At 38.6% G+C, this 22,114-nt stretch overlaps 1 protein-coding gene across 3 annotated transcripts; it reads right to left on the bottom strand.

The window, feature by feature from the left end:
- Positions 1-1,302: 1,302 nt before the first annotated feature.
- On the bottom strand, positions 1,303-22,114 carry LOC133600346 (carboxypeptidase Q-like). Of its 3 annotated transcripts, XM_061953325.1 has the most exons (12): positions 21,967-22,114; positions 21,258-21,345; positions 20,581-20,710; positions 17,792-18,001; positions 15,590-15,706; positions 10,494-10,701; positions 10,197-10,404; positions 5,625-5,736; positions 5,054-5,145; positions 3,756-3,851; positions 2,131-2,236; positions 1,303-1,883 (listed from the first exon to the last, which is right to left on the bottom strand). In XM_061953325.1, exons 3-12 carry the CDS (start codon positions 20,708-20,710, stop codon positions 1,723-1,725), a joined length of 1,440 nt encoding a protein of 479 aa, XP_061809309.1. In that variant the 5' UTR covers positions 21,258-21,345; positions 21,967-22,114; the 3' UTR covers positions 1,303-1,722. The 3 variants fall into 3 exon arrangements, with proteins under 3 accessions (XP_061809309.1, XP_061809301.1, XP_061809317.1); XM_061953317.1 differs by lacking the exon at positions 21,258-21,345; XM_061953333.1 differs by lacking the exon at positions 21,258-21,345 and having other exon boundaries at positions 21,973-22,113.

The following is a 22,114-nucleotide window of genomic DNA, read 5'->3' as shown; positions in this document are numbered from 1 at the left end:
GTGTCGGTCCACAAGGTGGAGACATGTCAATATGAGTAAAAGGTCTCGTTTGAAACCAGTCCAACAGATGACGTCAGAGTTGTTTGTGCTTGCATGTGGCTTCTTGCAGCCCATGTCAGCACTGACGTGTGACTCATTGTATTAAAACCTCCAGTGTGTGTGTGTGTGTGAATCACCCCATGAGTTCAGCAGACACTGACAAAAAGTGACTTAAAGCCTGTTGCAACATAGATTCAACACAAACAGTTTCCAACAGGACCTTTGTCTACACTGGCTGGACTTGTCATCACTGATGGGAATTCTGACTTATCAGTTGATTGGGCAAGAGTGTGTGTGTGTGTGTGTGTACAGTACTCATCCCCTTAGCGACCTGACATTGAAGTCATTAGGAGTTACTATAGTTTGGGAGTGGACTTGTTTTTGTCTTGTTTTTAAATATCTCCTTATCAATAAACTCTGTCAGCATGGAGACAAATGTGTATTTTTAATGCAAGCAAACAATGGATTTGCAAACAAAGACTTTAAAAAAAAATATTGTAAACAAATATATCCATCCATCCATTTTCTACCGCTTATTCCCTTCGGGCTCGCGGGGGGCACTGGAGCCTATCTCAGCTACAATATAATGGGTTTGACATATGAAAGACAGGATTTCAAAGTGTTTTATTTACAAAATTAAAAAAATAATTTTGTTGGCATTTTTTAAATTTATTTTCTGTGTTTCTTCCCGTTTAGGTTGCAGGTCCCTTTTTGGGGTACAGATCTGTTTTATTAAATTACAAATCCGCTTTTGGTAACAAATAATTTTTTGTTGCAAATTCTGTTTTTACAAATATTTTTTTCTGGTTACCAAACGACTTCAATCTTGTGGGCGCTGGGGCCTATTCTGCACAAAATATTAGAAGCCTTTTTATTGGTGAGGCTCGAGTCATGGTGAGACTACACACTACTTACGCCCTCTCTATTTTGGTTAAAGACATACATTTTGTTTACATATGCTTTTTTTGTTTGTGAATCTATTTGTTATTTGATTGCATACAAAGACATACATTTCTTCATGTAGTGGTAGATTTGACACTAATGTACTTTGACACCTATAACACAAAGCTAAGATGATGTTTTGTTTTGTTTAGATTTAGAATATATTCACCTACATTGGATTGGTTTTTATCAATTTTAATGTTTGAAATGTGTTTAAGTGGCCCTGTGTCTTAATTTATATGAAAAATCTTTGTACACCCATGATTTTGTAGCTCATTTGTCATCACTTGCATTCTATGAAAGAGTAACATCATTCTGATGTGTGTTTACAGTAATGACAGTTTATTGCTCAGAATAAAACAATACAATTATTAATTGTAAAATAGAGCATTTGTAAAACTGGTATTAGAAACATTTAAATCATCTAAAGTATATCTGAAAAAACAAGATAAAAATAAATGTAGTGACAGAAACATTATTTGCAGCACTAATTGCTACACAAACATCTAATCCTTCCTACTACATTCTGTTAAGGCAATATGATTTCAAGACAATAATAAAATTAATTATTACAATGTTTTGATTTAAAAAAAAGTTCCCTTGTATGTTGTGTTTTGGTGTCAAATGTGCAAAGTTTGCCATCATTCCATGACTCTTTGGTCCCTGAGCTACAGCTTCACCATAATACATAAACCGCTTTCCCGCAGTGTCACGAGCACCTGTCTCCAGTGTGCTACCTGTCTACCTGGGCAGCATGTCCTCCAGGTCGGCTACCACGAAGGCCACCACGGCCCAAAGTGCCGCACAGAGGTCCATGTCCCGAGGGTCCTGAACACTCATAGTATCAGCTTCTGTGTGGTGGAACCAAAAGTAGCGACTGTCTGCCACATGGAGGCTAGCACCTGATTGATGTGCAAACACAAGAATAGATTGTGACACAATTTACTATTTGAACATTACAATTATATGATATTTTTTGAAAATCAATTGATATCTTTCAACTTTTGTGTGGCAAACCACAGATCTTCAGGGAGGAAGTGATTTTCCGTTGTCAGCACTTTCATACGTAGAGCTTATTCAATCATACCATATTTCCCTTTGCGGTGAACAACATCATGCTGCTTAGCAACAGACTGCAATCAAACTGACCCGGTACTCCGGCTTGCATCCAAGGCGAGATGTCCGTCCCCTCTCCGTGCATCTCCAGTTTGGTAGCATTGAGAGGAGCTAAGAGTTTGACCACCTCTTCCATTACCTGTTAGCGCAAACATAATAGACTGGTTGCTCAGCACGTTACACGGCCTCTAAATGATCATACGTTCATGTGTAATTTGTGGTGACTCCTATAGCTTGTGCTCAAAAGGTGTAAAATGTAATGCAGTGGAACATGGGATTTACAAACCCTTCTATTTGCGAACTTTTCGATTTAGTGTCCCGCCTGCAGGCAAAAGGCAGAGCGAAGCATTTTGGGAGGCGGAGCCCTGCACACCAATAGTCACTTCTCAGTGCTTCAGTGTGTGTGTCTTTTCTGTGTTTTATTGCCTTTTGGCAAGTTTTGTCCATTTTGCTGATTCAATAGGAGTCCCAAAAAGACAATAGACCAGCGTAGAAAGAAAAAAAGAAGGAATCACGATGGAGTTAAAAAAAAAAGACTATTACATTAATGGCGCTCACAAGTATGGAAGAATCGACAGAAGCAGGCTTTGTACCACAGCAAGTTTTACTTGTGATGAGACCAGAATTTCCTGGAAAATATGCCAAAGCAGACTTATTTCACAGCGGAGGAGAAGAGCTATCTCTCGTTCAGTGGAGCCTCTTCCAAGGCACCCACACAGCACCTCCCCCTGATCCCTCCCTTATCTCCCTCTGTCTATCTGCTCCTTTCCTGTCAGCTCCTCTTTTGCCGATGTTAGTGTAAGTGTATTTCACTTTATTAAAAGTTTCATTACCTTAGCAATATGGTTGTTAAAGTTACAGACTTAGGTTATTTCTGATCATTTGTGAGGGCAACAAAGGGACTTCTGTGTTTGTGCATGATTTGGCAGAGCAGTGCATACAGAGGGCAGCACCTTGGAGTTGTTTTTGGTTTGTTAATGAACAGAAAGTTTATCCATCAACCCTTGTTATGTTTGTTTTAATATACAGTAGTGTATAGCACTTTGTATTGTGTTCAAAGTGGACAAACCTTAACCAAAATATGGACTTTTTTCGAGGCTAGATTCCTACTCACGTTATTTTCATGGAGAAATTTACTTCACTATACAAACCAATGTGAACCAAATGAAGAACCAATTACGTTTCTTAAATCAAGGTTCCACTGTACCTTTAAAATGTTGTTCTTAATTAGACAAACAGCCAACTAGTTGCCAAGCTAAGCAGTTGTGCTTGATGGCAGCCATATTTTACACACATGTGCTCATCAATCCCCTAAAGGAGGGCATTATATGTTATGATGATTCAGCTCAACACCCTAAAGTTACAGTGGGTATTTTACAATGCACACAAAGCTGTGTGAGAAATTTTAAGTCAATTTGACTCATAAGGGGTGGTGTAAGAAATAATACTAGGTAACAGTAGGGGTGCATGATTTGACTATGGCCACCTTTTTGTGTTCAGCAGTTCAGGAGTAAAATAGTTACACCATGCAATGTCCTCATTACTGTATAAACAATTTCAAGTATTTCACACAACGCTTTTTTACATGTTTTTGTAACAAACATTGAGGAATCCGTGCTCTGTAGACTTATGGACGTATTCATAGCTGTCTTGTGTACCTTTCGTGCTGCAACACTGCCAGTAAACTGTAGCGCCACTGGGCTGAATGTCCCCATGTCAGACTCCATGACCATGTCAAAGTTGGACACGTTCACCTGCAAGGGAAGAAGACGTGGAGTTGAGAAAATAAATGATTTTGATACAATGCGTTTTCACATATGACATTGATTCTCTACAACTGGACAGACAGATATTGTGGGCAGGTGGCAAACAGTCAAATTTTACATCACACTGCCTATGTCTGACTTCGTTTTTCTTTTAAATCAAAATACACATACTTAGTACACAAACACAAGTTAAATACCTACCAGTGTAGTCCTATTTAGTGCAATTTTACTTAGAGTAAATTTATGCAAGTAACATGTTCCTCCCCATTTTATTATTAACTCTAAAATGCACATTGCACATGTAATTATGTGTATATTTATATTTCAAACATTTTGACTCCAATAAAAGTGTCTCATGATTTATTTTGGGATAGTTTTATAATCAAAGTTGAATTTAATTTGATGCAGGTTTTGTCCTAAAACAAATTAATGGGTATTAAATTGTTCAATAATAAATTTTTGTGCAAAACAGATCTAAAACATAAATTCCCATGTTTTCCGGTCACCTGTCCGGCCAGAGTTCAAACAGTTTTTTTCTGCTTCAAGACCAGATTAGATGAAAATAAGACTTTGTTCTACCTTTGTTTGCGTTTCCTCATATTCTGAAATTAAGAGCTTTACATAATGTCTAAATAAGAACGTCCACTTCGCTGTGACGTCACAATGTAGCCAGACTACAACTCAGCGAACAGAAGAATTCAAAACCGCGTACAAGCAAGCTCACGACAAAACACATTACCTTATGATTTGATGCATTGTTTACCATGGGTATCAAACATTCTAAAAACACCAATAAGTCATAAAACACTAAATTCATCATACAGTAGGTTCCTATTAAAATCAAGGTATTTTTTTACCTACTAGTTTGGGCAAAATTACACTGAAAATCATGTTTTTTGTGTATTATTTCTTATGCGTTGATGTTATCTTGATGCTTTAAAATACATAATATTCTGTGTTTTAGTGCTGATTTGTGTGTGTGGGAGAGCGGAAAAGCAAGTCATGCAGACAAGCAAAAACACAAGCGGATGAAGCAACCTATCTTTGATCGTGTACTTTGGCAAGACAACAAAGCCACAAGCAGACGGAGCATCCTTGCAAGACTCAGGCAGAAAATGTGTGTAGTTCTGCTCTCTCTCACTCAATTCTCAGTGTTTTTCTATTCAGCACTATAGTAACAGTCATAGTACCTTGTGTAGATTGTAGTACTGCTGCGCTCCAACTCCACCCGCCTCTTCACCTGCCCACAACACTGTGCGCATGGTTCTCCTTGGACGCAAACCTTGAAATGGACGATGACACACACAGAAACGGAAACAACTTTACAATTCTTATCCATCCTTATTTAGGAGTCTACCAACACTTTTGTATGTTTTTCAAAAGGTTACAGACCTACAGAACTACTGCTTGCCAAAAAGTAATATTTTGCCCTCTGTGTTTGTTATTAAAAGTAAGGAGCGCAACAAAAACCTTGATCTATAATTTACAAGTTCTCATGAATGATTATGAGCTATTTGTAACCTATTCAACCATAAGTCCCTTAAAGGGATACCTGTTCAGTATAAATAATATTAGACAAAAAGTTTAGAGACACTTTCTCATTCAACATATTGCAAAAAAATGGAAGCACATCTCCAACACCTTGGTATACCCTTAATGTTAACATTTTGGACAAACAAGTAAACTTAATACTGTAGAATATTGGTAAATAATTGACTGAGCTTTGTTTACATGTGCTTGAGATTGTTTGTCTTGGCTCACCCAGATCTTTGATGAGTGACAGGGCCTCCCAGGATATCATGGCCCCGCCACCATCGTCCATGGCACCCTGGCCCACATCCCAACTGTCCAGATGACCACTCAGTAGGACCACCTAGCAGATATATTTGAAATAGATGGAATATTAGAAAAGAGATGACGCATGGCTGTAGAAAAAACAGAGGGGACAAACACAAATTCCAGGAATTTTGTTGGCGGATTCCTGTTAGCAAACATGGTGGGGACATTGACACACACATATTGCATCACCTTAAAAGAAAAACAATACCAACTGAGGCCAAGATTTTGTTTCATTATCAAGAACTACAAAAATATTACCTCGGCTAAAAGCTAAACACCATCCACTCCACAGGACATCTAATTCAATTTCCCTATAAAGAATAATGGAACTCTAATCATTAATCCGTTCCAGGGTCAAATTATCCCCATCACAAAACCAATATCATAACTGTGCAGAAAATGTTTAATGTAACATTTTGATATTCTTAATAGTATTCCTTATTTTTAAAGGGGTCCTATTATGCAAAACCGTTCTGTTTTTTTGTATTTGGTATCACCATAAGTCTGGAAAATTGGAATATTGAATATGGAAGCGCTACAAACTACAACATGGCTGACGAGGAGAAGACGCAGTTGAAGGTGGTTTGGCCTGGACAAAGGCTTTGGCACGTGAATAAGACCGCCCACAAAACGACACATTCAGAAAGTGTCTTGAAGACTGTCTGTAAAACAAAATCCATGCAACATTTTGACCAAAGAACCACCATTACATAAGGAAGTGTTTTAAATGTAGGAAAAAAAATCATAATATGACCCCTTTTACTCTAATTCTTTGAAACAAGATGATTAAAATACAAAGTGACCTGCGAGACACAAAAAAGGTTAAGCTTCTGGCCACTTCTCTTCTGCTCTATTTTCCAAATGATCAAAATGAAACTTGGACAAATCAAACAAACAATTTTGCAGCTGCACACTAGCTTTAAATGGTGGGCGAGTAGAAACACTTCAAATGTGTTGAACCATTCAGTCAGTGTTCTTCAGCACAGACCGACTTACACAGTTAGTAATTGGACGTGAAAAAAAATTGTTTGTGTACACACTGATATTGCAAGTGTTTGATCAGGCACCAAAGCTGAAATGTACAGTTACTAGGCAAAAGTGCTTCTACACCATTTTTTTCTTTATAGGAATGTATTTTTCCAATTTATGGAGCAGCTTTGCTATGATGACAGCTGACTTCATTTCTTAGGAACAGTGGCCATAGTTATTTTGGAACATTTGTCAAGGCTAACGAACCCAACTTTGATTTGAAAAATAGAGCAAAGAAGCTGCATATTTACTGGACATACGGTGTACCATTACCATACCACGGTATGCTATAATAGAAGGATTAAACCAGGATTATAATTCATTCTCATACAATTCTGAACGGGTAAATAGAAAACAGTTCATCCATCCATCCATTTTCTATCGCTTTTTACCTTACAGGGTCAAAGCTATTTGTTGGTCTGTGATGATTGACTGACTGACTCAGCCTCACACTTTGAGTCACTAAGCCTTAAATGTCCATGTACACTCACACCAACTTCCTTTTCTGCACAATGGAAAAAGAAATGTCAATCATGTGTTTAATTTCCCAATTCTATAATAATAGACATAGTGCTGGTTCATACACTGTATCCATAGAACAATTGGCAGGCAGTAGTGATACAAATTAAATAAACTGTTTCTGTGGGTCCTTTTGGACCGTATCATCTTCATGTTTTGTAACTGTAAAATGATAAGAGCTCAACTCAACTTGCTTTGTACTATAAATGATTAAAGGTCAACATTTCACAATCATAGAGTTCCAATGAATCATGTGCTCATGACTCAACATGCAATATCTAATCCAATCTACTGAGATCTAATACAAGAAAAAATATCTGCCTTTACTCAGTTTTGATTAACACTTTTTCAGCAGCTGTAAACACGGACTATAAAAAACAGCACACCATTTCTAAATAATTACACATAAAATAAAACTAATGTTAAGTGCTAAAATACGTCAAGGGAAACAGTAATACCGGAAGAAAGTAGGACGTAATAAGATGCAAAAACAAATAAATATACATACCAATACTATCTGCTGAAGTACTAAAGCATTCTAGTTATAAGAAATCTAGGACTAAGGATCAGCATTATAAGGGTGAAAAATGGCAAAGAAAAATTCAACAACAAGTCAGGTACAGTACAGTGTGTTACAGCTACAGTGACATTACAGTTCTTAACGGAGACAGAGTTAAGGATCAGCATGGCTTTTGGCACAAAAGTTGACCTTCTCTTTGGAGTTTTGCAGGCTGAACAGTGAAGTCGGCGGAATGGCTGCCGGCCTGACATTTATGTGAGGAATCTCATAATACGGTCTGCATGTAAGATGATCATATACCAGAGGGGTCTCAATTATTTTTTGATACACAGTTATAGTTTAATGCATGCAGTTTTCATCCTTCAGACTTCCATTAATCTCGGAAGGTTGGAATTTGGAGCTGGGAATGACATCTCAGCCGAGTTATGAGCGTTCCAGTTACGAGGTCGGAAGAGTGGCCGTGCCAGCAACTTGAGGGTTCCTGGTTCGATCACCAGCTTCTGCCATCCCAGTCATGTCCGTTATGTCCTTGAGCAAGACACTTCACCCTTGCTCCTGATGGGTCGTGGTTAGGTCCTTGCATGGCAGCTCCCGCCATCAGTGTGTGAATGTGTGTATGAATGGGTGAATGTGGAAATAGTGTCGAAGCGCTTTGAGTACCTTGAGGTAGAAAAGCGCTAAACAAGTTTAACGCATTTATCATAAAAAAAAACAGTAAACAATTTACACTAGAGTAACATTACCATATAAATATACATATCCAACAATATATCATATGGCTGATTTAATGCAACAAAATCTACACTCTGAGCTGTTAAACTGTTACTGACTACAACAATTTATTTTCCTGACTTCTTTTAGTGTTTTTTTTAATTATTATTTTAAACATAAAAAACACAAGATACACTTACCATTAGTGCATCAACCCAAGAAAACCCTCCCTCCCCCATCCACACTAATTTACACAAAAGGGGCTGTCTCTTTCTGTTATTAAAAACTTCTGGTTCCTACAATACAAGGGATACAGTCTTTAAAGCACACATGATTGTGTGTGCTGCTGGTCCACTAACATTTTCATTAATTACTATTTTTTTATGTAATTGTTTTTATATTGTTTTACTTTCTTTTCTATCCAAGAAAAAGTTTTTTTTTTTTTTTTTTTAAATGTATTTCGCTTATTGTATTCCACTCAAAAAAAAATAAAAATGAATAAAACTAAACAAAACTAAACAAAACAAAACAAAGGACCTTATCTTCATCAGACCGGGTTTTAAGAACCCTTTTGAACCTCTTTTAGTGTTTCTTAACGCCAGAATGTTGCCATTTGAAATGACTGTATTTTTGTGTCATGTATGTTATCTGATTTTTTCTACAAAATTAATCAAGTGAATGGACATCCTTCAAGTCTGGTGATTCCATCATTTCCAGGGATTGTATTACTGGCAATAATTCTTGTTGAAAACCGGATCTTTAGTTAACCTGAAATCCGATTTTCAAGGAACCACTGTACCAGAAACTACAACATTATAAAACGATTCAACTTTATTCAAGGTTTTGGTCAGTGGGTGTATGTAATATCATTTTTCTTCAAAATCGCACATTTTGGATTTTTGTACAGCAGCAACTTATCAGCTTATCAAGTTGTACCCGTTTTTCTCGATGTGCAGGTATGTGCTGTCTCAAATAACCTGCACAAGGCAGTTAACACTGCATGTCAGATCAGGTTGTGGTATGTGAAATATAATAAGATTCTGACCGAGCAAGGCCAGCTTTTCATACTTTGTTCAATTACAAAATGAACAGACCAATTTGTTTAATAGAATGAACATTAAAAAAAGAAGCGGGGGACTATGCTGGCATTAAGTTTTCATACGTAAACTGTGATAATCTCTTTTCATCCATCACTATGTAGTCTTTAAATTATATTCCTCTAAGCGATGGAAATATTTACCAGTATTTAGAAACAAAAATAATCTGAAGAGAAGAACACAGCTTTATACAGTTCAAAATAGAGTACCGGAATGTCAAATGAATTTTAAAGGTGTAAAAAGAGGGTCACAACCCATCAATTCTGTAAATCCAAATAAATGTGCTTCCTCTTGCTGAAAGCATAAAATAACACCTTTTTGGCTTAGGTAATCAGTAACATGTGGGTTTGTTCCTTCACAGTGCTGTGATTCCAAAAGAAATTTACTTCACGCATGAACCTACAGTCCTATCAACCTAACTGGACAGTTGCCAGTATTTTTGTTAGAGCTCTTAGAATACAAAGCAGACAGTTGTGGTGATAATAATTATGGTAATGTATTCATTCTTCACTCATGTCCAATCATAGAAAAGGAATTAATTTTGAAATGTACTTGAAAGTTGATTTGAAATGGAGAGACTACTAAAAAAAACAGGACCGACAGACTAGAAGAGGGTACCTGCTCAGGGTGCTGCCAGCCTTTGATCTCGGCCACCGTGTTGAAGGAGTCGGCATCAGGAAGCGTCCTGGCAGCCATAGTGAGTCTGACAGTGATCCGCTGTCCCCTCTGCACCATACGCCACATTAGGTCAGCATCCTCAATGGTGATGCACGCTGTAGGGATGCGCTTCACGCCATCCTGGTAGTCCTGCCAACCAGTGTGGGGACTAAAGAGGTAGGAGCCAATGAATATAAACACGTGATTACAAAGTCATAGGACATCCATGTCTGCTTATACTGTAAATATGTACTTTACCTATTAATTGAGAAAGGAGTGATGGATCGAATGAGCGTGGCTACTGCTCCAAATTTCGACGCCTCGGAGGCGCCATATTCACGGTAAGCCACTGTCTCACCGTAGCTGACAAAAGGCTGGTTGAAGACCACAATCTTTCCTGAGACCTCGCCGGCTCTGCGCTTCAGTTCCTCAAAAGACCGAACAACTAACACCTCCGCTTCAATACCTTCAGACAGCAAAAAAGTAAATAACATTATAGAAGAGACAATAGCAGCTTTACGATACATTTATTAGCAACACAGTGGAGCCTCTAAGTTCAGATACAACAGATTCCAGGATGCTGATTTATTCTCATTTTAGATTTAGAAAAAAAATAATTTCAGTGGAAAATAATTAATGCGTTCAAAGGTCATATTGTCACCAACATAAAAAAACACTATGCAATGTTTTAAATACCATTATAACATTCCTAACTGTCATACAAGTGTAAAAATAAGTTAACTATTACTTGTAGCAAAACATTAAAACAAGAAAACAGTCTTGACCTAAATGGTGAATGGCAAAAAGGTGCAATGGCAAGGTGATAACACATTTTATTTCTTTCACAAAGTGTTGGTGACGAACCCCAAGATGCAGAGAAGGCAGGCTTGGTGCAGGAAAACATGATTTAATGTCTAAAATAAAGAAAAAACACAAACCAGGAACTAGGAACAGGCATACTGGAAACAGGAACCAGAAAGCAGAAAAATAGGAAATAGATAACAGCTAACAAGATCTGGCTAACAAAACAAAACAAGGAGCTCGGAAACAGCAAACTGTAAATAGCTATAGGAAACAGCCAACAGGAACAGCTTACCGCAAATAACGACATCGATGAGAATTAGCACAACAGGTAGTGATGACATCGACAATCATCCAGCCCTGACTGGAGGACAAAGCAGATCTAAATAGTAGCTGGCTGATTGACACCAGGTGAGGCCCGGTGCCAATCAGCCACAGCTGAGGGGAAAAAACACTCAAGGATACAAGCAGGAAATAAAGACAAAAGAAGAGCGCTAACAGGAAATAAAGACAGACACAGAGGAAAAACTAAAACATGACCAAACTGTCAGGGACAAGTCTGACAATTTCCTAACATTCATAGCTGTCAGACAATTGTGCAAATAAGTTTTATAGAAAATGCTACCTTAAAAAGGGTCCTATGATAATTGTTGTATTTTCTGACTATGCATACATACGCATATGTAGACAAGCAGTGCATATATTTCATTCTGTTACTAACTTTTTATCTGTAATAGTTAGAGATGTGCCGATCGGTATCAACAGATTTTCGTGAAAGAGTTCCACCGAGTTTGTATGACTGACACTACGTATGCGTTTCCATACACAGCGTGGAGCCACTACTCTAAATGAAAAATAATCACCTCCATTACGGAAAATAAACTGCATTTTCTAGTAGCATTGTCACTAGAGGACGAGGCAAAACATGTTACACAGCAGGAGCAGACATGCTAATAGTTAAGGTAACTTGAAATAACACCAAGAAATAGGTAAGTGCTTAGTCAACTTTAAAAGGTCCAGATGGGACCGTGTGGCAGCAAAAGTAAGCAGTTCTTACTAGATTAGTAAATAGATATTTTTATTTTCCTCTATCATTTTATTGTTGTTTAGTAGAACTTTGAGGGCAAAAACCAATCTATTTAAATGAGTAAATTATTGTATACTTTTTGCCAAGGTATAATGATTGATGATAAATTGAACTGAAAATCTCATGTAAAAAATATACAACATAAAGTAGCAAGAAACACGTCAATACTGAATAAAGCAAAACAGGTGCAACCCTAAATTGGCCTTAGTGTGTGAATGTGAGTGTGAATGTTGTCTGTTTATCTGTGTTGGCCCTGCGATGAGGTGGCGACTTGTCCAGGGTGTACCCCGCAGCTGAGATAGGCTCCAGCACCCCCCGCGACCCCAAAAGGGACAAGCGGTAGAAAATGGATGGATGGATGGATGTACTACACCAAAAATCACTTTGTATTCTCTAGTGCTCACTAGTGTTACCATATCTGAGTTATTGTGTAGAAATATGGGGAAATAACTACAAAAGTACACTTCATTCATCAACAGTGTTTCAAAAAAGATCAGTTAGAATAATACATAATGTTGGATATAGAGAACATACAAACCCTTTTTTTATTGAATCAAAAATACAGAAATTCCACGACATAGTGAATTTGAAAACAGCTAAAATTATACACAAAGCAAACTATAACCTGCGACCCAAGAATATACAACAATTCTTCTCAAAAAAAGAGGAGAAATATAATCTTAGAGAAAAATGTAATTTAAAACATTTGTATGCACGTACAACACTTAAGACCTTCAGTATATCAGTATGTGGAATTAAATTATGGAATGGATTAAGCAAAGCAATCAAACAATGTACTAATATGATCCACTTCAAGAAACTCTTCAAACTTAAAGTGTTTACAAAGTACAAAGAAGAAGAACCATGATAAACATTCTGAATTTATTTCATCCATCCATTCATTTTCAAAATAATACTACTCATCTCACCATATGAAATGTAACTTACTTCACCGAGTATTATTTATTTATTTATTTTTATTGTGATTACTTATGGAGTATATTGTGAATAAATTGAGAACAGGAAGTGAACAAAAGTTTTAGCAACTGTTATGTAAAAGAAAAGGGGTAGGATTAAAGTAAGCTCTGCTTCTTCCTACTCCTTTTCGAACATGTTGAAAAGAGAAACTGGAAATTGTGATGTATCATGTTGTATGCTTGCATGTTCAAAATAAACTCAAACTCAAACTCAAAATACTGTTGACTTTGTTTTGCTCAAACAATTGTATGTACAAAACCCAAAATCAGTGAAGTTGGCACTCTCTGTAACTTGTAAATAAAACCAGAATACAATGATTTGCAAATGCTTTTCAACGTATATTAAATTGAATACACTGCAAAGACAAGATATTTATTGTTGGAACTGAGAAACTTTTTTTTTTGGCAAATACTTTTTTTTTTTCCTGTGGCAACCATTGGAAAAAAAGTTGGCACAGGGGCATTTCTACCACTGTGTTACATCGCCTTTCCTTTTAACAACACTAATTAAACGTTTGGGATCTGAGGAGACCAATCTTTATAGCTTTTCAGGTGGAATGTTTTCCCATTCTTGCCTCATGTACAGCTTAAGTTGTTCAACAGTCCGGGGTCTCCTTTGTCGAATTTTACGTTTCATAGTGCGCCACACATTTTCAATGGGAGACAGGTCTGGAATACAGGCAGGCCAGTCTAGTACCCGCACTCTTTTACTGCACGCTGTTGTAACACGTGCAAAATGTGGCTTGGCATTGTTTTGCTGAAATAAGCAGGGGCGTCCATGCAAAACACATTGCTTGGATGGCAACATATGTTGCTCCAAAGCCTGTATGTACCTTTCAGCATTAATGGTGCCTTCACAGATGTGTAAGTTACTCATGCCTTGGGCACAAATACACCTCCATACCATCACAGATGCTGGCTTTTGAACTTTGCGCCTATAACAGTCCGGATGGTTCTTTTCCTCTTTGATCCGGAGGACACAACATCCACAGTTTCCAAAAGCAATTTGAAATGTGGACTGGTCACACCACAGAACACTTTTCTACTTTGCATCAGTCCATCTTAGACGAGTTCGGGCCCAGCGAAGCCGGCTGCGTTTCTGGGTGTTGTTGATAAATGGCTTTCAATTTGCATAGTAGAGTTTTAAAATTGCACTTACAGATGTAGCGATGAACTGTAGTTACTGACAGTGGTTTTCTGAAGTGTTCCTGACCCCATGTGGTGATATCCTTTACACACTGATGTCGGTTTTTGAAGCAGTACCACCTGAGGGATCGAAGGTCACGGGCATTGCCGCTTACATGCAGTGATTTCTCCAGATTCTCTGAAGCTTTTGATGATATTACGGACCGTAGATGGTGAAATCCCTAAATTCCTTGCAATAGCTGGTTGAGAAAGGTTTTTCTTAAACTGTTCGACAATTTGCTCACGCATTTGTTCGCAAAGTGGTGACCCTCGCCCCATCCTTGTTTGTTAATGACTGAACATTTCATGGAAGCTGCTTTTATACCCAATCACGGCACCCACCTGTTCCCAATTAGCCTGTTCACTTGTGGGATGTTCCAAATAAGTGTTTTATGAGCATTCCTTAACTTTCTCAGTCTTTTTTGCCACTTGAGCCAGATTTTTTGAAACATGTTGCAGGCACCAAATTCCAAATGAGCTAATGTTTGCAAAAAATAACAAAAGTTTACCAGTTCCAACATTAAGTATCTTGTCTTTGCAGTGTATTCAATTGAATATAGGTTGAAAAGGATTTGCAAATCATTGTATTATATTTTTTTTTACGATTTAAACAAAGTGCCAACTTCACTGGTTTTGGGTTTTGCAGAGAGAATAGGGACCGAGTTTAAATGTTGTGTTGATATTGTTAAACTGTCAATAGCATTCACCAAAAACCATTGGAAAAATGTAGTTAATACACGTGATCGATATCGGCCGATTTCACTCCTAGATGATCGGTATTGGAATCGGCAGCATAAAACCCTGATCGTAACATCTCTAGTATTAATCTGTACTTTATGTATTAACTAGCAAAGCTATGATTATGCCGTGTTTTGTTTATTGCTAGTAAATGCTGGCATTTTATACCTTGCCCAGGGACTACAATTACTGCTAGTCTGCACCAATTAGAAGCAAAATGAGTCAATTACGCCCGCCAAAGATCTTAAAATATTTTGCAAACAGCGGACATTTATTGATAAAAATATGGAAAAGTTGCTGATGGTGTGATTGACAGAAAATCTGGGTCTAATTCCAGATTGTATGACCATGGAGGCATCAGAATTTCAGAAGTCCCACTGTACAGTCATGGCCACAAGTTTTGAACACAACTTTTCTGCTTATTTTTTAATTTTGAGATCACCACAAAAATTGGTTGTTTCTTCAGAACATAACAGACAAGTAAAATGCTTTCTTAAAAAATACTGAGACAGCAAGCAGACTTGTACAAATACCTAATGTTTAGTAGACTTAAAAATATGGCTGACCTTCAGTTGGCGTTCCTACACTGCTACCCAGTCCCAGTATGGCCAGATTCTTCACTCGGGGCAAAATCATCTGTGCGCTCTCCTTTCCTCTCACCCAATGTGGGATTTTTACTGGTTCTGGTGAGACACAAAAACACAGCGAAGTGATAGAAACTTGAAAAGCGGTCTTTCACCCTCGCAAAAGGGGTCCTTGTATGCCAAAACCTTCCTTGCCTGTTGGTTCCTGTGTTTGTGAAGTTGGGATTCCCATAAGTGCTGACGATTTGAATTTAAACCAAGGAGGTTGATAGTTTGGGTTTTATGGACATAGTAAAAAATGTCTAGACAGACTACAATACAGTCGGGACTTCGACAGACTCTTTACCTACTGTATGAGCTCAGTCCTCATCAAAGACAGTATAAAATGAGAAAGTCTTTGGTTCTACATGCACTCTTTAATGCACAGAAGAACAGAACAGGTAGTTGTCAATATTGACATATGACTTGCTAAACGAGGCGGTTTAAGTAAAGGATATGATTGTCTATGTATCGGACCTGGCCAAATACAGTATGTCATGGTCAATGTTATGTATGTGCACACAAACAAGCTACTTCAGTTACAAATGCAAAATATCAGAGGTGTTTCAGGTACATTTATAAAACAATTGTGTCATTATTCTAAACTAGCCGTAAGAGGCTTTTGCCCCCAGGGACAGATGCCAACTTGTTATGTCAGCGGATATCTCCATCCATCCATCCATTTTCTACCGCTTGTCCCTTTCGGGGTCACGAGGGGTGCTGGAGCCTATCTCAGCTGCATTCGGGCGGAAGGCGGGGTACACCCTGGACAAGTCGTCACCTCATCGCAGGACCAACACAGACATGGTAAATGTTTTGCGGTTGACGCTGGCACGAGTCCGCCGTTTTTATTTCTTGTACCGGTGTTTGTAAACCAAAAAAAATATGTTCATGGTGAGACAGATAACCTAAAATGGTTTTATTAGCCAGCACCGGCAAAGGTGTGAACAAATAAAGCAGTATGCTTAATAACAGTATATTGACAATTTGTAATGACATGTTAGCGATGTAGTATTGTAGCTTACTAAATTAGTTTATTTACAAAGATAAACAAGCAAGTATATTTATATATATATATATATATATATATATAGATGAGGTGGTTCGGGCATCTGGTCAGGATGCCACCCGAACGCCTCCCGAGGAAGGTGTTTCGGGCACGTCCGACCGGTAGGAGGCCACGGGGAAGACCCAGGACACGCTGGGAAGACTATCTCTCCCGGCTGGCCTGGGAACGCCTCGGGATCCCCCGGGAGGAGCTGGACGAAGTGGCTGGGGAGAGGGAAGTCTATGCTTCCCTGCTTAAGCTGCTGCCCCCGCGACCCGACCTCGGATAAGCGGAAGAAGATGGATGGGTGGATGGATGGATATATATATATATATATATATATGTTGTACATCCCTGCAAGATATATATATATATATATATATATATATATATATATATATATATATATATATATATATATATATATATCTTGCAGGGATGTACAACGCCATTTCAAATAGAGAGACATACATCATAATAACATGTAGCCTGGATGTTTATAGCTTTATGGCACTGAAAGGCATTAAAAGAGAAAGCTAATAAACTAACCTTTGAGATGTGTTCATTTTAAGCCTCAATTCTGAAGTTTCTTGTTATGGTTTTGATTTATTTCGAACATGCATACTGTTACAATATGGTTGCATATTTCCGATTTCCTATTGAAATTATTACAATTTATTGACACATTTTTGGACTACATTGGCGGATTAGAGCAATGCTCTTTGGGGGAAACTTGACCTTATATTGAAAAATCCGCTGACGTCACACTTAGGAAAAACGTCACAAAATGTGCAAATTCCAAACGACTTGTTTGGAGGGAGAATGAAAGAAGAAAAGACTGTTTTATAAATATCACCATAATGCCTCCATGGTTTGATTTCACATCTTCAGGACTTATGTAGATCCGAAATACACAAAAACTGGTACCAATAGGTAATAAAAGTTGGTTTTGCATAACAGGTCCCCTTTAAGTCAGAAAGATAGGTTGGACCTCTCAGAGCAGAACATTTAAGAAGGCTGGGAAAATGGCTGAAGTCATGAGATGTTCTTGCATTCGGAGGAGCATTAACACAGAAAGTTAACACAGAAAGACTCACCTAGATGTACATCCAAACCATCCTGCATCATGGCTTTGTTCATATATTTAATAGCCATCTCCAGGTTAGCTGAACCACTGACACGGTTTCCAATGGTGTCGGTGAAGTCAGCTAGGCGTCTGTATGAGCGGTTCTGAGCTGCTCCAAACACAGCAAGGTCGATGATCTGTTTAGCCACATCGGCATAACTCGACACCTCTGCTGCAGTGTCTGAGGGTGCACATTGCAAATAGGGATGACATTGTAGCATTTTGTAAGCATTAAGTGTTTAGTTTTTTTTGCAGACAGGGGCAATTGCACAGTAACTTCCAAAACACACACAAACCCCTGAAACACATGCAATAATGGGAAACCACAACTCATTGAATCAGTAGTTCTATGTAAAATATTGTACAAAAAGTTCAATAAATACAGAAAATTAAACCTTTGCACTTAGCTAACTTTCCTTTGGGTATCCCGCTTATGTGTTGGTATATATCCCTTTCAGAAATGTCACCACTGGTAGGGCTTACGTAACTGCCGGTCACGACAAAACGGCTGCCATCTTGAGCAGACCGGTGTGCATTGACTGGCACCAAAATTTTAATCATTGATAGACTTCTGTCTCACTTGGTTAATGCTGTAAACAGATATGGCGTCCCCCAGCTCAAGATAACGGTCGCGTTGACACATTGTTCCAATGAACAAGCGCTTCAGAGGCTGCATCTAAGTATTCATATCATTGGGACTTATAGTGCGTTCCAGTTGTACTGGGAAGTCAGAATTTCCGAGTTTCTACTCGGAAATTTCAACTGGAACGCCCAGAGGTTGTCCCCACCACCCCTGAGTTGGCTGCAAAGATGGCTGCTCTGAATGTAAACAATAATAGAAGCTTCTATATTATCTGTTATTAGAACATCTACTGTTTTTTTGTCGCACTAAATCAGTCGTGTACGATGTATTGTTGGATGTTATATATGGTTATGCAGTGTTGGCGCTACGAATTTTCAAAATGGGGTCCCTGGGACCCCATCAAGTCAAAAAATCCCACAGTAAATTTTTTGGGTCCCACTTTTTTGTAACCCTTTTGAAAACAAATTATAAATGTATGCATTATCCTGTTATATCTCACATTCTATATTGTATTTTGGAAAAAGGTTGTCATAAACGTTACTTAATTCATTAAAAAAATAATACAAAAGAAAACACATTTTTATGCATATGTAAATGTATTCAGTTATAAACATTCATTCACTTTCTTCTTTCCTTCTTGGATCTAAACTTTACCGCTGCCGGTATTTTTTTGTACTAAGTTGTAGGTGTATTTATTTCAGTATAAAAGTGTAAAAAGTGTTTTGCTCCGGTCATGAAATTATGATAATGGTGTGCCAGGGCATACAAATTTAATTGATTATTCTCACCTGTATGTAGATCATCAGATGTTTAATACAGTGGCACTCAATGCCTCTAGCATATCATCCCTGGTCATAAGCTGTGTGTTCCCCTTTAAGAATGGCAATATGTGGGGTGAGTGACGTGTGTGAGTGGGCAAGACTCATAAAAATGGGGTCCCACAGTAAATTTTTTGGGTCCCACTTTTTTGTAAGCCTTTTGAAAACAAATTATAAATGTATGCATTATCCTGTTATAGCTCACATTCTATATTGTATTTTGGAAAAAGGTTGTCATAAACGTTACTTAATTCATTAAAAAAAATAATACAAAAAAAAACAAATTTTTATGCATATGTAAATGTATTCAGTTATGTTCGGTTGGCTTTGTGGAAAACATAAATAAAGAGTTGTAACAAATCGACAGCCTCGTCATTCTGACCGAAGAGCGGAATTTTAGAAACCCAAATTAGATGGTGTTTCTAGGTGCCTGGTAAGGCTGGATCTTTGAAAATCAGTGCACCCGGTTGTAAAGGTGTTCTTTTTATTAGCCCGTTTACATGGCGTGCAAAACATCTTTCCATCGTCATAAGTGAGCCGTTTGCTGAAAAGTGGCTCCTGAAGCCACTTTTCATTGAAGCTTCGCTTCTTGGGTTTATTGCTCGCCATGATGAAAACACTAACACCCGGGAGTCCTAATACTGGAAATGCAGTATTTGTGATCAATAAACCTTTTGGCGAATCAAAATTTAAGAAATTGTACCGGAAAGTGCATTACTTTGAAGTCGACCAATAATTAATAATTAATCATTTGACCCGGCAAATATAAACAAAACAAAACACCTTCGGAAAGCGATAATCGGTAAAAAAAAAATAAAATAAAATCTGCGCCTGGGGGATGCACAGACTTCCGGAATTTCCCGTCCTTTCTGATTTCAATGCGTAAAAAGACACAAAAACACAGTTGGCGCCAACACTGTTATGTTACTGTTGTGTAAATTAAATTTTTACTGTTTTATATGTTCTACTTCCACCGTGTTTGAAGGTTGCAGAAGGAGAGCACAATTTTTCCATAAGTTGTTTATATTCAGATAAGGCAAGCGCAAGAATAGCTTTTGTGGATTCAGCCATCTTCATCTGGATGTTCAAACTCCTAACTGTAATGCTCATAACACGGCTGTGACGTCATTCGCAGCTACGACATCCAATTTCCGAGATTAATGAAACGCACCGTTATTTCTTACTAACATGCTAACTTCCCGTTTCATTGTACTTCCGTTGTGTTTTCCCCCCGTATTGCACGTGTTTTGATGGTTTGCATGTGTTTTGGACATTGCTGCACGTTTACCCCTGTCGTCCACTGTAAATTACCGGAACTAAGGCAATAAAGCTGACCTTTTAAAGGAGAGTTTGTGTTACCTTTCCAAGCAGTATTGTTGACAACAGATATGACCACAGCTGAGCGTTGGGGTCGCCCATCCAGAAAGGTCGGCATGGAAACACCCACAAGGATGGAGAGGAGGAATGCCAGTTTGCCAACCTTCGCCATCTGAGGATGCAACTTTGTTAGTAATAGTGTAGCATTTCTAGCCAACAAGAAGCTAACAGTATTGTCAATTTCCATCCATCCATCCATCCATTTTCTACCGCTTATTCCCTTCGGGGTCGCGGCTGTTGTGAAGAACTCCCCCGAGGACTCCTCAACGATGGACGCTTTTGACCTTCCTTTTTTTCAACAACACCTGGTGTCGAAGTTTGAGATTGGCCCCAGTCCACAAAAACATTTCAACATCTCACCCAAGTTAATTGGGCATACATGCACGCACCCCGCCCCCCCAATCAACGCCTTCACCACTGCTTAATTTCTCCGGGGTTGTGGATGGCTGAGTAGCGCTTTATAGCGGCAGCCGGCCTCCAGGGCCCCAAACCCCCCGCCCCTCTGTTGCGAGTTGTTGTGATTACATGTATCATGTTTATGTGTGCCACGCTATGTGAGGTTTTTTCCTCGGACTCAATCTGGATCCCTCCTGAGGGTCCAGCCTTAGACTGATATTTTTTTTACTCTTCCCCCTTTCCCAATGTCACCTTTTTCCCACCTTTTTTAAGGAGCGCCATAAGTGGCTGATCCGTTGGCAGTCCCGTCTTGTCCCCTTTTAACGTATGTCTGCTCTTAGTGGGACTGTGCTGAAAACAAAATTTCAGTTGTTGTACATGTTAAAGAATGGACAACAATAAAGCATCTTGAATGATCTTGAATCTTGAATCTTGGGGGGGCGCTGGAGCCTATCTCAGCTACAATCGGGCAGAAGGCGGGGTACACCCTGGACAAGTCGCCACCTCATCACAGGGCCAACACAGATAGACAGACAACATTCACACTCACATTACCACACTAGGGCCAATTTAGTGTTGCCATTCAACCTATCCCCAGGTGCATGTCTTTGGAAGTGGGAGGAAGAAAGACCCCGAGCCCGGGATTGAACTCAGGACCTTCGTATTGTGAGGCAGAGGCACTAACCCCTCTCCCACCGTGCTGCCTGTATTGTCAATTTCCATGAAATACACAGTTATTTGTTTGGTGACGTAGGAGGGAGGAAGTTCCACTTTCACTTTAAAGACAACGAAAATGAGCAGCTGATAAGAGAGCTAAAAAAAATTAAAATATATCAGCTGCACACATCACAGTTGAACAATAAATGGGATGAATGGAAACTAGCGTCAAAACATACTAGCAGCTCAGCTCCATACATGATACATTTAATAATGTTTCATTTTATAAGCGGTAAAACAAACAAAAACACAAACCCTTTCACGCCAGGAGAAGAACCTTTTCTTTGCTGTGGTTGAGGGCTTTATACGGTACCTTGACGATGAAGTAAAATGGGGACGAAGGGATGTAAACAATAACCTAAACAGCCTTGAGGGCTGCGCTAATCATACACCTCCTCTCGCA

This window comes from Nerophis lumbriciformis, linkage group LG04, assembly GCF_033978685.3.
Source record: "Nerophis lumbriciformis linkage group LG04, RoL_Nlum_v2.1, whole genome shotgun sequence".
Taxonomy (NCBI): domain Eukaryota; kingdom Metazoa; phylum Chordata; class Actinopteri; order Syngnathiformes; family Syngnathidae; genus Nerophis; species Nerophis lumbriciformis.
Note: the sequence above shows the minus strand (reverse complement) of the source record. Positions and strands in the feature narration are given on the sequence as shown.